At 41.1% G+C, this 17,299-nt stretch overlaps 1 protein-coding gene across 1 annotated transcript in view; it reads left to right on the top strand.

Annotated features, from left to right (window-relative positions):
* PTPN3 (protein tyrosine phosphatase non-receptor type 3) overlaps positions 1-17,299 on the top strand; it is a 346,819-nt gene that overhangs the window by 167,900 nt on the left and 161,620 nt on the right. Inside the window, exon 5 of the mRNA XM_082257741.1 lies at positions 2,119-2,197. Coding sequence (XP_082113867.1) covers positions 2,119-2,197 — 79 coding nt within the window. The remainder of the gene's footprint in view (positions 1-2,118; positions 2,198-17,299) is intronic.

Genomic DNA, 17,299 nt, shown 5'->3' with positions numbered 1-17,299 from the left:
GCACTGCTGTCCTCAGCACCTTGACATGCAGAGTTTGGTAGGTGATACAGATTCTGTATAATTTGCAGTCTAGTGCAGTGTTTCTCAAGGGACCCATAGCCGGACAGATATCTCTCTGAGAATAGATGGTGATAGAAGCTGCCTGTCATTACATTCATCATTTCAGTGACAGTTCTGGCTAACAATGACAAGATTTTAACTCAAGAGTTCTTTGACTCTTTCCTCAGCTGCTAAATGGAGAGGATGATTGGGTTCCACTGCCAGGAATTTTTTCAAGTTGGATAATATCCTGATGTGAACCTCTGATGACCATAATAATATAAATAATTATCTTTGGGGAGTAAAGGCGAACCATCAGCATCTTTACCCATTTTCTCCAATTTGTTTCCAGGATTCTTGCCTAGGGGAGAATGATGTACCCTCTTAGCTGCCCGCAGCCTCCTGGGATATTCAAGCATCCTAGGAGGCTTTGGGGCAGTCTACCAAAAATAAGCATGTGCAGTAACTCGTCATCAGGTAGCCAGCTGCAAGAACCAGGCATGCTTGCTCCCGCTGACATCAGGTCAGCCAAAAAGGTGTATATAGAGACACGTTTTTTTTTTTCAGGTTTGGTGCAGGTAAATACACTGTAAAAAAAAAACAGTTACTGTACATCGGATCTAGCTATTTCTGACAGTTGCAGCTAAACTATATACATTTAAGCCTCGTACACACACGCACCGACTGTTGGCCGTAAATTTTCGGCCAACGTTCGATCGGCCGATTGTCGGCTTGTTAGTATGATGCTTCCGACAACCGACTGCGACTTTTCGGCCGAACAAAATCTGGTGTGCATGCTATAAAATTTTTGTTGGCCGTCACCAGAACGGCCGATTGTTCTTCAGTCAGTACAGATTTCGGCAGACAAAAATGTGATGAGCAAGACTGGGCATGCTCAGAGAAGAAAAAACACACAAAAAGTAAACCAGAACATGACATCACTTCTGCAGTTGGTTGTTGTTGGCCGACAAAATTTGTGTGCAGTCTAGAGCACATTTCAACCAACACAACAACACTGGACAAAAGACGGCCGATCGGTCGGCCAACAATCGGTGCGTGTGTACGAGGCTTTAGTGTGCCTGTACACACAAGTCCCAAAACACTTTTAGTGCTAGACCCAGGGAAAATCTTCCATCAAACTTCTTTCTAGAATGCCCATCAAAGGTGCAGCCCTCTTTCGACAGGAAAGTCCTCTGAACACACAGGAGCAGCCACAGGGTGCATTACTATAAATAATTTTTATTGAATCCACATAGACAAATGGATACTCACATGCGAACAAAAGATTAAAAGCCAAACAGATCTGCTCCACCCGGAACGCAATAGTGGTATGTCCTGGTTTAACTGTCCAACCATTTGTTTCCAGGACATACCGCTATTGCATTCCAACTGGAGCAGATGTATGGCTTGTAATCTTATATTTGAATGTGAGTATCTATTTGTCTATGTGGATTCAATAAAAATTGTTTATGGTAAAGCACAAGGTGGTCCTGTCCTCCTGTGTGTTTTTTGCAGTACCTGTACACACATGCGTGTAAACATGCAGTGCATATAGATGAGTAAAAAAATTACAGAAATCTGAGTTGCCGGTTAGTATTTTAGGAATGTAGACATGCAAATACGCATAAATATGTGCAAAAAAATGTTCATTTGAAGAAGTTAAAATTCCATTCTTGAGAGCTGGAATTTAGTTTAGGTTATCTATTCACAAATACGCACAAAATAAACACAAGACACTTTGTCCAGGAATACTGTTAAAACATCAGTACCGTGTGCAAGTACCCAAAGTGTAACCTGCTGCTACAGTGACTAGTGTATAAGGAGATGCTTTTCTACAGACCAGGACCTCGCTTTCAGAATGAAAGCTGGTCCAGATGGGTTCACATGTGCCTAGAATGCCCAAGGTCTTAAAGGTTTTCTTACACTTCACTTACATTTCAGAAACAAGAAATGTATTAATAGAGTTGGAGCATTGCTCCTTCAGTGCACAGACCCTTAATATTTATAAATCGAAATAATAAATCTAACTTTAACATTATTAAAACCTTATTTCCTTTTGCTATTGATATTTCAATATAGGAGGATTTCCATGCTCTCTACTCTTCAGAGTACGATTTTTCATTCCAGACCCCAACACGCTACAGCAGGATCAAACCAGGTAATTCATTGTAATCTTGATTTTGTTTTTATTTAATTATTAAATCCCTATTTACTTGACCTTCATTTCATCTGAAAACACTACATTCGGGTAATGATTAATGACTTGCATAGTTTAGATTAGTTTGTTTTATCTACAGCATGCTACAGTTAGAATACAAATATGTTTGCTTCTTTGCTAGATTACTGACCTGTGGAAATATGTCCTAGTTTTCTAGTTTTTATATGCATCATATTGTGTAATGTTCTGAATGTTTGCATTTCCCTTCCTAATAACTTCTCTGTGGATTTTGCTAAGGTTTCACTCAGTAGTTGTAAACATACTGTTTATGCAGCTTTCACATTTTGTCATGTTACCCCGTTTTATTCCATGAATGTTACAAAATGTATAGAATTTTTGGAATGGCAGAAATTCTGGACGTTTGCTCAAATACAGTAAAGCTACATTATTTTTTGGGAACAGAGAGTGTATTATTGGAGTAAATGACCCACTGATGGGTGATAAACTGGTTAGAATTAAAGTTCTTCTGAAGCAGACTATCCAATAGGGGACCCTGGAGTGATCACAGTGTTATAATATTATATTGCAGATCATCCTGGAGTGATTACAGTGTTATAATATTACATTGCAGATCCCCCTGGAGTGATCACAGTGTTATAATATTATATTGCAGATCATCCTGGAGTGATTACAGTGTTATAATATTACATTGCAGATCACCCTGGAGTGATCACAGTGTTATAATATCATATTGCAGATCACCCTGGAGTGATCACAGTGTTATAATATTATATTGCAGATCATCCTGGAGTGATTACAGTGTTATAATATTATATTGCAGATCACCCTGGAGTGATCACAGTGTTATAATATTATATTGCAGATCACCCTGGAGTGATCACAGTGTTATAATATTATATTGCAGATCATCCTGGAGTGATTACAGTGTTATAATATTATATTGCAGATCCCCCTGGAGTGATCACGGTGTTATAATATTATATTGCAGATCATCCTGGAGTGATCACGGTGTTATAATATTATATTGCAGATCATCCTGGAGTGATTACAGTGTTATAATATTACATTGCAGATCACCCTGGAGTGATCACGGTGTTATAATATTATATTGCAGATCATCCTGGAGTGATTACAGTGTTATAATATTACATTGCAGATCACCCTGGAGTGATCACAGTGTTATAATATTATATTGCAGATCACCCTGGAGTGATCACAGTGTTATAATATTATATTGCAGATCACCCTGGAGTGATCACAGTGTTATAATATTATATTGCAGATCACCCTGGAGTGATCACGGTGTTATAATATTTTATTGCAGATCACCCTGGAGTGATCACATTGTTATAATATTACATTGCAGATCACCCTGGAGTGATTACAGTGTTATAATATTATATTTCAGATCATCCTGGAGTGATCACAGTGTTATAATATTATATTGCAGATCACCCTGGAGTGATCACAGTGTTATAATATTATATTGCAGATCATCCTGGAGTGATCACAGTGTTATACTATTAAATTGCAGATCACCCTGGAGTGATTACAATGTTATAATATTATATTGCAGATCATCCTGGAGTGATCACAGTGTTATAATATTATATTGCAGATCACCCTGGAGTGATCACAGCGTTATACTATTACATTGCAGATCACCCTGGAGTGATCACAGTGTTATAATATTTTATTGAAGATCACCCTGGAGTGATCACAGTGTTAGAATATTACATTGCAGATCACCCTGGAGTGATCACAGTGTTATAATATTTTATTGAAGATCACCCTGGAGTGATCACAGTGTTATAATATTACATTGCAGATCACCCTGGAGTGATCACAGTGTTATAATATCATATTGCAGATCACCCTGGAGTGATTACAGTGTTATAATATTACATAGCAGATCACCCTGGAGTGATCACAGTGTTATAATATTACATAGCAGATCACCCTGGAGTGATCACAGTGTTATAATATTACATTGCAGATCACCCTGGAGTGATCACAGTGTTATAATATCATATTGCAGATCACCCTGGAGTGATTACAGTGTTATAATATTACATAGCAGATCACCCTGGAGTGATCACAGTGTTATAATATTACATAGCAGATCACCCTGGAGTGATCACAGTGTTATAATATTATATTGCAGATCACCCTGGAGTGATTACAGTGTTATAATATTACATAGCAGATCACCCTGGAGTGATCACAGTGTTATAATATTATATTGCAGATCACCCTGGAGTGATTACAGTGTTATAATATTACATTGCAGATCACCCTGGAGTGATCACAGTGTTATAATATCATATTGCAGATCACCCTGGAGTGATTACAGTGTTATAATATTATATTGCAGATCACCCTGGAGTGATCACAGTGTTATAATATTATATTGCAGATCACCCTGGAGTGATCACGGTGTTATAATATTACATTGCAGATCACCCTGGAGTGATCACAGTGTTATAATATTACATTGCAGATCACCCTGGAGTGATCACAGTGTTATAATATTACATTGCAGATCACCCTGGAGTGATCACAGTGTTATAATATTACATTGCAGATCACCCTGGAGTGATCACAGTGTTATAATATTACATTGCAGATCACCCTGGAGTGATCACAGTGTTATAATATTATATTGTAGATCACCCTGAAGTGATAACAATAGTATATGACAACATATAAAAGGATTAATGTGCTGCTGGTTTGTATCAAGTCCAGTAAAATTTTATTTATCTTGATAGCAGGACTAAAGATATTTCCAACATGTTGCAGGGGCCCACGCCTCCCCTTTTTTCAGGGGCCCGCAGTGCCCCTTTAATAGGGCTTGTGTGCTGACAAGCGAGATGTATTAAAGGAGGATTTGAGAGATCACAGGGAGCCAGTCAGACAGACAGTAATCTTTTAAACTACCCGCTGACTGCTCACAATAAAAATATATGTACTTTCGCCGGACCTTCTACCAGATTTGGGGCATGCATGCAGGTGCCCCCTGCAAATTCATGCTATGATTGAAAATGGCTTTAGTTTGCCAGCAGATTTCAGCCAATGAGTTCTGCTGAAACCTGTTGAGTGGCTGTGTCCAATCACACACACAGATCTGTGTTTACAAAAACACAGAACTCTGTGTACAGTGAATAGTGGTCTGGCTGTTTCTTTTCCTGTGAAAAGCAGGGAGGAAAGGCAGCCAGAGAATAAAGTAAAAGCTGCATGCACTACACACTTTACACTTGTTGGGCGCACAGTCAACCCTTGATTGCCCTTAGATGTTAACCTCTTCCCACCCAAAGTCATTAGTGTCATTGTACAGTATTTTCACTGATCACTGTAGCGTCACACTAGCAACCTCAGTATCAGTTAGTAACCCTCCCAGCCAGTGTCTGTTGGCACCAGATTGCCCGCCACCATCAGTCACATTATAAGTCGCCGATCACCGCCATTACAGTCTAGCGCCTATAGCTTTGTAAATTCAAGTATATATATATATATATACCATAGTTTGTAAACACTATAGCTTTCACACAAACCCATTAATACTGGGATTTTTTTTTTTTTTATCAAAGACATTTACATTTTGGTTTACATTTTAAGAAGAAATTAGATTTTTTTTATTCTCTTATTGTATATGTTTCATAGCAATAAGTAGAATTTTTTTTTTTTTTTTTTCACAATCTTTGGTAATTTTCAGTTTATATGGCAAAAAAAAAAAAACATAGTGGTGATCAAAAATCACCAAGAAAATCTACTTGTGTAAAAAAAAAAAATGATAAAAATGTATTTGTGCACAGTGTTGCATGACTTTGCAATTGCTGCCATTTAAAGTAGCATAGTGCTGAATAACAAAGACCACCCTGGTCATGAAGGGGGTAAAACCTTCCGGAGGTCAAGTGGTAATCCTTGCATAGGCCAGTGTACCCAAATAAACACCAGCATACAAGCCCTGTTGAAGGGGGAGTTGTGAACCACTGACACTCGTTGGATATATCTTCAGATCTGTTGCCAAGATAAACTTTTGTTAGACTTGATGTAAACCTTTTTATATACTTTTTTTTTAATGAAATGGATAAGTTAGGAGTAAAAGTCTGAAATACTTTCCTGGGGAAAAGACTGTCCAGTTTTATCTCCAGTGCTGACTTTGTGAAAAAAAGCTTAATTAATTGGCCATATGATCCCTTTTGGAGTATGGGTCAGAGTTCTCCACTCCCTCAGAAATCATGTGACCTAATGCCTTTACCCTTGGGTTATGCACCATCTACAGGAGTAGACTAGGCAGTGAAAAAATTCAGTGACACGCCTATAGGGGCTGTCCTTCTCGGCATAACGCCCTCACACACTGTGCTCTCAAATCAGTTTCTTGCTGCCTAGTGAAGGAATAGGACCTAGGTTTCCTGCTGGGACTTTGGTCTCAGTTTTTTATTTATTAAAGGGTCAGGTTCCTCCTTTTCCTGTGAGAGCGCATTCTACTAGAGCACTGAGTGCCTCTTAGGCTTTTCATCATCAGGCATCTGTTGCTCAAGTGTGTAAGGTGACGACTTGGTTGTCCGTGTACACCTTTACAAAATTCTACAAGATTGATTTATTGGCATCTTCGGATGCCTCTTTTGGCCGCAAGGTTTCGCAGGCTGCTGTGTAAAGAGACTTGCCTTTTTCTCTTTAAGGGCTCAAACTTTGTTTGTGAATAAGCTCCTGTTGTTACTGGTTGAGCTTTTTTCATACCCAGTTGGCTAAGTTTTTAGCCTTGAAAATACGTTAACTGTTTTTTTGGTTGCGTTCTTCCCACCCCTCATGCTTATACTGCTTTAGGACGTCACAAGGGTAAAGAAGCATTGCTCTTGCGTCTGCCAATGGACAATAGAGAAAACTGGATTTTTGTAAGATCTTACCATAAAATCCTTTTCTCTAAAGTCCATTGACAGACGCAGCACCCACCCCTCTATTATGGTTTATGTCTTTTCACTGCTTGCTAGGAAACTGATTTGAGAGCACAGTGTGTGGGGGGTTATGCCGAGAAAGACAGCCCCTATAGGTGTGTTAGTGAATTTTTTCACTGCCTAGTCTAGTCCTGTAGATGGCGCATAACCCAAAGGTAAAGAAGCATTGCTGCTGCGTCTGTCAATGGACTTCAGAGAAAAGGATTTTATGTAAGTTCTTACAAAAATCTAGTTTTTCTGTTATAAAATATATCCAATAAAATTTTAATTTCTTCATAAACTTATGCCAAAATGAATTTTTGCTACATGTCTTTGGTAAAAAAAATCCCAATAATGGAAATATTATTTGGTTTGTGTGAAAGTTATAGCATCTACAAACCATGGTATATATACTGGAAATTTGCACAGTTATAGATGCTATACTTGTACACTGTACTAATGACACTGGCTGGGAAGGGGTTAATATATAGGGGAAATAAGTGGTTCACTGTGTGCCTTAACAAGTGTAATGTTTGCTGATTCTACTTACAAATCTGGCTGTTTTCTCCCTGAAGTCAGATTTAATTTCAAGGAGAAGAAAAAGCCAGACCGATAACTGTGTTTTATAAACACAGAACTCAAAATCATTGGGGGAAATCTGATGAAAAACTTGTGCTGTGTCCAATCAAAAAAACTGTGGGTGGGCAGCAAGCAGGTACATTTTAGATAAGCACAGCCACCCTTTTAAAACATCGATCTTATACTACATTCTTCCCACTATCCACCATTGTATGGTACAATTTCCCTCCTGACCCCCAATGACTTAATTTAAGCAGATGTTCTCCAAGATCTTAAAATAATTTCAAGGGTTAATCTGGGGTAGTAAAAAGGTTGAAAGAGGCTGGTATGCATAGTACAATTCAACTTTTTAGTACAAGCGTCTACCGGAGAAGAAGGGGACATTTAAATTGTTCTCATTAAGGTTCGTGGAGCTCAGCATTTTTTGGTCGATTATTGTATGTTGGCTGCCAGGTGTATTCCTCATTTAGGACAGAACTTAAGCTGGATACACACTACAATTTTCTTTAGATTTTTTCCTTTAGATTTACCAAAACCATATAATATGAGGTCAAACCTAAACACTTTCATTTTGTATGCAATCAGGCAGGCCCTTGCACTACATAGTTGAAGGTAAAGCTAAAGGAAATCTACCAACAAAAGTTGTATAGTGTGTATCCAGCTTAACCGCTTGCCGACTGCTCACAGTATATTTACTGCGGCAGTCAGCCCCTCACAGGCAGAGTGACGTAGGTCTACGTCGCTAGCCTGTGAGGCTCTGGGGAGCGAGCGCGCGCCCGCGGAGGCGCGCTCCCGCGCGGTCACGGACCCCCCCGCGCGTGTGACTGGCGGACCCGATGTCCGCCGGTCACTCGGCGATCGTCGGGGGAGAGGGAAAAAGGCAGGCAGCTAGTGTAAACAAGCTGCCTGTCATTCTCCTCGGTGTAAAGACACTGATCACACGGATCTACTATGTAGATCCGTTGATCAGTGTCCTTACAGCTCAAGCCACAGCCAATCACAGTAGAAAGCACGCCCCTAGGGACACACACAGCCCCTCCCTCCCAAATAAAGATAACCCCTTCACTACCAGTGTATTTTTACAGTAACAGTGCATATGTATAGCACTGATTACTGTAGAAATGTCACTGGTACCCCCAAAAGTGTCAAAAATGTCAGTCAAGGGTCTAATCTGTCCGCCCCAATGTCGCAGTACCGCAAAAAAAAAATCGCAGATCGCCGCCATTACGCGTTAAAAAAAACCCACCAAAAATGACAAAAATCTTTCCCTTTGTTAGTAAACGCGATAACTTTTGCGCAAACCAATAAAAATACGCTTTTTGCGATTTTTTTTTTTTTACCAAACATATGTAGCATAAAACAAATTGGCCGAAAATGTTAAAAAATTTTGATTTTTACATTTTTTTTGGGGGGAATTTCATATAAAAAAAAATGTGAAAAATATTGTTATTTTTGCAAAATGTACGCTCTTTTTTGTTTATAGCGCAAAAAGTAAAAATCGCACAGGTGATCAAATACCACCAAAAGAAAGCTCTGTTTGTGGGAAAAAAAGGACCTCAAATTCGTTTAGGTACAGCGTCGCACGACCGCGCAATTGTCCGTTAAAATCACGCAGTGCCGAATCGCAAAATACCCCCTGGTCGTTTAGCAGGAAAATCCTCCGGGGCTTAAGTGGTTAATGGGCCATACACACTATAAGATTTTCAATCAATTCAATTTGTCTGCAATCTGGTAGGCCCTTCCACTACATAGAAAAGGTAAATCTGAAGGAAAAAGTCTTCAGAAAATCTTATAGATTGTATGGCCCTTTAGGCTCCATTCACACCTGAGCATATCTTTTTCAGGCATTTTTTTCAGGCCTTTTGTCAGGTGTTTATTGCAGGTGTTTTGAGGCAGGGATTGATCTCTAACAAAAACGCTGGTAAGCCTGCCAAAAAAGAAGCTTACGGTATGTACTTTTTTGAGCTTCAGGTGTTTAGCTTTGGCAACAAAACGCTCATATGTGAACAGGGGCCATTTAAATGAATGGGATTTTGCTTGTTGGGCGTTTTGAAAGTTCAGAGATGAGCAGTTTATGAGCTGAAAAATGCTCAGGTTAGTGTTGGATCCTGAGAGTAGTCTTTCAGAGCATTGGTACGTTCATCTCCATACATGCAGACTAGTTTCTGAGAAAGATTTGGCTTGTTTTCATCTGTCAGGAATGTTTTTCAGTCTGCATGAAGATTTGTTCTTTATAGACCCACTGTTATTGGTTCTCAGTATTGAGCTTTCTCTTCTGAGAAAAGAGAACATACCTAAGATGCAACAAAATAACTGCATGTCTGATATTATAGAATTTTACATCTGCAAATTTGGTAATCTGCACAGTCCCTTTTTCTGTGTGCAAAATAATAGTAAATGTATGGAATGCTGACTTAATCAGGGTTCATAATGTGTTTGCTGTTTGATTAGCTGTATGGCGCAAAAGTAAATGCTTGCAAAATGATACTCGTATGTGTAATGGGTTAAAACGTAATTGATATTTTTTCTTGTAGTTCTGAGTAGGTACATCCATTGACTTAGGTACATAGTTAGAGGACCCAGCAGAAATGTTAGGCCTTCTTTACCATCCCCCCTTACCTCTACCATGCTGCACTAAGAAGGTACTCCACAGCAGAGCTAGGATACTGCTGACACACAGTGCATTGGTGCTTTCCATGGGTCCTCTGCGTAATTACCTGTGATTACACAGATTACACAAAAGATCAGAGGCATGTGGGGAATTAGCTCTGTGCTTGGGACCTGTCCTCAGTAACTTCCCTATGCACATCTGCTATGAAGGATCTTTTAATTACAGCTCCTCCCCTTCCAAAGTGCTCTGACTCATTATAAATCTTAGGCAGCCGATGTATGAATAATATTATTTTAGTTCAACCAATAAAAAAATGAACTGCTTCCGTCATCTACAAACTTAATGTGGATGTGGAAACCACTGCTGCTGAGCTATTTTATTCTGCCGGCAGTGAGTCTTCCTTGCTGGGAGAACACAATGATCAGTGTTGCCAGCTATAGCTGGCGGCACAGATCATTCAGGAAAAACCCAACAGGCTGATTGTACACAAGTCAATAGATGTATGGCAAGCTTTAAGCTGGATAGACACTATACAATTTTCTATAGATGGTTTCCTTTATATTTACCAAAACTATATACAGGCATATCCCACTTTCAAGTACACAATGGGACCAGAGCATATATTTAAAACAAAAATGTACTTAAAGTGAAGCAATACCTTTTTTTACTTCTCAATGCATGTAAATACACTAGCTCTATAGGAAATCTTGGTCTGCTTGACATGGCACTGCTCCCGAACCATAATTGACAGGGACACCAAACTTGTGGAGCATGTTAAGGGGTCCCAAAGCTATGACATGGTAGATTACCTAGGCATGCTGGTCAGCAACAAAATCGGATATGTTGTAGTCCTGGTCCCCTCTTGATGCTCCCTAAGATTGGTGTCCCTGTCACTTATGGTTCGGGAGCAGTGCCATGTTAATCTGACCAAGATTTCCCATAGACGCCAATGTTACACAGTGAGCAGTGCCTTACCAAGCTGACCAAGATTTCCCATAGACGTCAAAGTTAAAATCAGCAGCAGTGCCATGTCAAGCTGACCAAGATTTCCTATAGGCGCCAATGTTAAAAACCGGGAGTAGTGCCATGCCAACCTGACCAAGCTGTGTCCGTACTCGCGAGTGTACGTAAAGTGTGTACGTAAAACGGGGTATGCCTGTAATATGCGATCACACCTAAACACTTTCAATTTGTATGGAATCAGGCAGGCCCTTGCACTACATAGTTGAAGGTAAATCTAAAGGAAATCTAACAACAAAAGTTGTATAGTGTGTATCCAGCTTTAGATACCAGAATACCATTCCTCAGTGGGTGAGCCAAACCTTCTACCGCTGCACTCTCCGTTTCTACACCACTGAGCTTGCCCACTTGTTTTAAAGCTTATCTCTAACAATATAAACATTTTTGTTTTCATGCACAAATATTTCTTATATGTAATTGATGTTCCTTCTACAAAATAAAGTTCTATAGTCACAGCATAGACTTTTATTTTTATAACATCAGCATTGTAATCTCATTACAGACAATAGTTTATTTTTTTAACTATCCAGTATAAGCTTACTTAAAGAAAATCTCTTTTCATGTTGGGATTGCTATCTGCTGGCCATCTCTTTCTACAATTTACTTGATTCTCTGCATCAGCTTTCTCTTCTATTCCATGGTACCGTTCTGCCTGCAAGCAGTGGTTTATATACTGCCTCATTAAACACCTCTTCTCGGCTCCTCTGTAGTTCAGATGGCTTTGTGAAATGTGATATGTTATACAGTAAACCCCCCTCCATTGCGGGGGTTACGTTCCGGACCCAGCCGCGAAAAAGTGAAAATCTGCGAAATAGAAAAACCCTATTAAAATGCATTGTAGGCATGTTTTTTTTACTGTCACTGTACGTGTAGAAGCATTTTAACGTCTTTAAACACACTTTTAAAACAATAGAAACTCATTTAAACACATAAAATATACTGAGAGACATAGCAAGAGCTATGAAAAACACAAAAATATTTCATTTTTAATGATTTATATAGTAAAATAACATTACAAAAAAAAACCCCAATATACCGGTACCGCAAAAACTGAACCGCGATGGAGCGGGGGTTTACTGTATAGATAATAAGTGTCACAAAATGTAGGTAAGTAAACAGGTGTGGATGTTCAATTTACAAACTTTGCTCAGATTAATAAGAGTTGGCTAGAAAAAATTTAATTACAATGTGGAAAAGAATATATGATTTTAATTTTTGACCATTGATTAGCTTTAAAACAAATCTGAGTTCTAAAAACAGAACTTCTATAAAAACATCTTTAGCTTTCCTTGTTCCACCCCTGCCTCCCTAGCAAGTGGGAGTTGCTTCCATTTACACAAAAAGATTACCTGCCTCTTTTGTGCTGCACTGCAATACTACCAGCTTTCTGGCCTGCTGCACTGCCTTCTGAGATTCTCCACCATTTATTACTGATCGTAAACAGCTGTACATGTGCAGATGCCGTACAAAACGCAGTTTTAAGATATGGTGTAAACCTGTGGCACATCTGTGCACACATGGGCCATTTCAAGACATGTGCAAACAAGCCACAAAGCCTCATGGTGTGCATGCTCCAGATAAAGATAGCAACAACAATGATGAGCAGAGGGATACCAGTATCCCCAGATAAAGTTCTGCTTAACCTTAATTAGTTGTAACCTTCTGACATTTAATAACAAAGTATATCTCTCTATATTGTTTACTTGTTTCGATCCAGAGCACTAAGCGTAATTTCTGCCTGCAGCATATGCCTCTGCTATCTGCATGAGTCACTTCTAATAAATAATCCGGTCACCAAGAGATAAAAAAGATGACAGGGGAGGTTGCTGCAGCACACAGCCTGTGACTGATAGTCCCGGCTGTTTTGGGGTGCTGTGTGAAGGGAGTTGTATCCCTTCTTTCCAATCAGCTCTCAGCTCCCCTTACTGAACTCTGCGGAGTGTAACATCAGCTCCCTGCCCCCTGCTTTCTGAAAGCTCAGACAAGCTGTATAAATGATGAACTTTGAATGGATGTAGAAAAGTAAAAGTCACGTGTTAGATCCTATTAACTGTGCCCTTCTTCCACCTTCAGCCATTGTGTCGTGGCTCTTGACTAATGGAGTTGCTTGCAGACAGCTAAACTGTTTATTTGTTCCCGAAATGTTGTGCTCCTAATTATTAAAGTATTAAACCCACAGTGTTTTTCAGCTTAACACATTGATTGCAATAAACTAAACATTCCCCAGTAGACTATTTGTTAAAGTTCTTACCCCAGCACTAATTACAAATTTCAATGCTGGTAGCTCCACAGATGTTCCATGCATCTCTGTGAAGTTAATCCCATTAATGTCAATTGGGATGCAGCAGCTCCACAGACACAGCCGTTGCCCCCAATTTAACATCTGTGCGAGTGCTTGGCCCTAAACGCAGACAGGGTGCATTCAGGGCCGTGCACCCGACGGGGGATGTCAAATTGGGAGCAATGGCTGTGTCCGTAAATGTACAACAATTCCCACTGTGGAAAAACCCCTCTACCCACAGCCTCTGTTAAAGAAAACACCTGGTGCTTAAAACCCACATGTAAGAAAAAAAAAAAAAAAAAAAAATATATATATATATATATATATATATATATATATGTAGCACCCTCCTAGGCAGGTGCTAGGAAAAAGCATATATTGACCCTGTCTGATTATCGGGGGGGGGGGGGGCTGGATCTGTTAGCTGTGCGGTCACATGCCTCCAGGTGTGGCCTGTTGAGTCTGGGGAGTCTCCCCACTGTATCTATTGAGGGATCTTGTTGGACAGTGGAGGAAACCTAGCCAATAGCACACCAGGGTTTATGACTGTCTTAGTGGGTGGGGTTTGCCGCAGTGCACCCTGGGATTGGGAATAAATCTGTGGGGAGCATGTGACAGAGCGTCTTTTGGTGGGAGCATTATTCCCAGGAGCAGATGACGGCTGTCTCTCCTCCTGTAAAAGTGTGAAGGTGGTCCAGGCAGTCGGCCTAGGGAATGGAGGTTGAGCTGGGCTGCAAGGGATCCAGAGTTTCTGACCAAGTGGAGCTGCTGGGCAGAGATCTTCAGGAAAAACAGTGTTGTGCGTACTCAAGATCTGCCAAGGGGTCTGCCTAGGAAAGGGGACCACTCCAGAGAGGTCAAAGGGGATCCAGGAGCCAGCTAACCAGGAGTGCACAGTAAAGGGGGTGCCAAGTAGTAAAGCCCTTAAGTTTGGGGAGTAAAGGGGGCACCAGGAAGGGCCCTGAAGTGTTCAGCAGTACAGTCTTCATTAAAGTCAGCTACCTCAGGAAGGAGTACTTGGAGAGCTTAAAGGGACCTTTCCCACAGTCAGAGGTGAAGTTCTAGTAACGGGCCTAGCTGAGGCCCGCATCAGTCAGTGTTAACCAGCATCAGTGAAGCATTGACCAGCGTCGGTGTAGCGCTAACCAGCATCAAGCAGCATTTTTCAGTGTCCCTGCCTAATTGTGCATAGTTCAGTTGTTGGAGTATCACACTTCTCCTATCCGAGTTCTCTAATAAACCCTAAAAACCAAAGAAACTGGACTGGTTCTTGTCTGAGGTGCTCACACTTGGAAACATGCTTAAAAGTACTGTCGTTGCTAGCGGTAACCCAGGGGGACCCACACTCAGCAGCTCCCTTGGGAGAAGTGCTATATATATATATATATATATCAGGGGCAGACTGACAACTCATGGGGCCCCCGGGCAATAAGAGATCATGGGCCCCCTGTGTCCCCGCCCACAAGCTAGCCACACCCACACAAAGGAACATTACTTTCATTGACCGCCAATGTAAGAGTCAGAGTCATTATTCCCACTGACCACCAATGCAAGGGACAATCTTCCCACTGACCACCAATGTAAGGGGCATTCTTCCCACTGACCCCCAATGTAAGGGGCATTCTTCCCACTGACCCCCAATGTAAGGGGCATTCTTCCCACTGACCACCAATGTAAGAGGCATTCTTCCCACTGACCACCAATGTAAGGGACATTCTTCCCACTGACCACCAATGTAAGGGACATTCTTCCCACTGACCACCAATGTTACATAGTTACATAGTAGGTGAGGTTGAATAAAGACAATAGTCCATCCAGTTCAACCTGTGTAGGTGTGTGTGACTGTAATCATCTAACATAGCCCTCAATCTCCTGATCCTTGAGATGTAAGTCTAAGAGTCTTTTGAAAGTCACCATACTACCCGCAGAAACCACCTCTTGTGGTAGACAATTCCACAATCTTGTAGCCCTAACAGTAAAGAACCCCCCACGTTGCCTGAGGTTAAAACGCTTCCCACTGACATTCTTCCCACTGACCACCAATGTAAGGAACATTCTTCCCACTGACCACCAATGTAAGGAACATTCTTCCCACTGACCACCAATGTAAGGACACATTCTTCCCACTGACCACCAATGTAAGGAACATTCTCCCCACTGACCACCAATGTAAGGAACATTCTCCCCACTGACCACCAATGTAAGGGGCATTCTTCCCATTGACCACCAATGTAAGGGGCATTCTTCCCACTGACCACCAATGTAAGGAGCATTCTTCCCACTGACCACCAATGTAAGGAGCATTCTTCCCACTGACCACCAATGTAAGGAGCATTCTTCCCACTGACCACCAATGTAAGGAGCATTCTTCACACTGACCACCAATGTAAGGAGCATTCTTCCCACTGACCACCAATGTAAGGAACATTCTCCCCACTGACCCCCAATGTAAGGGGCATTCTTCCCATTGACCACCAATGTAAGGGGCATTCTTCCCACTGACCACCAATGTAAGGGGCATTCTTCCCACTGACCACCAATGTAAGGGGCATTCTTCCTTTGACCACCAATGTAAGGGGCATTCTTCCCATTGACCACCAATGTAAGGGGCATTCTTCCCACTGACCACCAATGTAAGGGGCATGCTTCCCACTGACCACCAATGTAAGGAGCATTCTTCCCACTGACCACCAATGTAAGGAGCATTCTTCCCACTGACCACCAATGTAAGGAACATTCTCCCCACTGACCACCAATGTAAGGGGCATTCTTCCCATTGACCACCAATGTAAGGGGCATTCTTCCCACTGACCACCAATGTAAGGGGCATTCTTCCCACTGACCACCAATGTAAGGGGCATTCTTCCTTTGACCACCAATGTAAGGGGCATTCTTCCCATTGACCACCAATGTAAGGGGCATTCTTCCCACTGACCACCAATGTAAGGGGCATGCTTCCCACTGACCACTAATGTAAGGAGTATTCTTCCCGCCAAAGTGTACAGATGTCAGTATTATGGGAAAAGCACTCAGTGTACAGATATAAGTGTTATATATAGGGAATAGAACTCACTAAGTGCTATTCCCTATATATAGCACTGATTTCTGTAAACTGAGTGCTAGTACCTATAACACTGATATATGTACTACAATGAGTACTATTCCTTATACACTGCTCAAAATAATTAAAGGAACACTGAAAACACAACAGATCTAAAAAATATCATGCTGGATATCTATACTGATATGGACTGGGTAATGTGTTAGGATCTATACTGGTATGGACTGGGTAATGTGTTAGGATCTATACTGGTCTGGACTGGGTAATGTGTTACCAGCGTGACCCCTTTCAATGCAGAGTAACCAGTGTGCCGTGCCCCCTTTCAATGCAGAGAGACCAGCGTGCCCCCTTTCAATGCAGAGTAACCAGTGTGCCATGCCCTCTTTCAATGCAGAGAGACCAGCAAGCACCCTTTTACTGCGGAGTAACCAGTGTGCCGTGCCCTCTTTCAATGCAGAGAGACCAGTGTGCCCCCTTTCAATGCAGGGTAACCAGTGTGCCGTGCCCTCTTTCAATGCAAAAAGACCAGCGTGTCCCCTTCAATGCAGAGTAACCAGTGTGCCGTGCCCTCTTTCAATGCAAAAAGACCAGCGTG

The sequence above is a fragment of the Pelophylax lessonae genome (assembly GCF_965119305.1).
Source record: "Pelophylax lessonae genome assembly, chromosome: 5".
Classification (NCBI taxonomy): Eukaryota; Metazoa; Chordata; class Amphibia; order Anura; family Ranidae; genus Pelophylax; species Pelophylax lessonae.
Note: the sequence above shows the minus strand (reverse complement) of the source record. Positions and strands in the feature narration are given on the sequence as shown.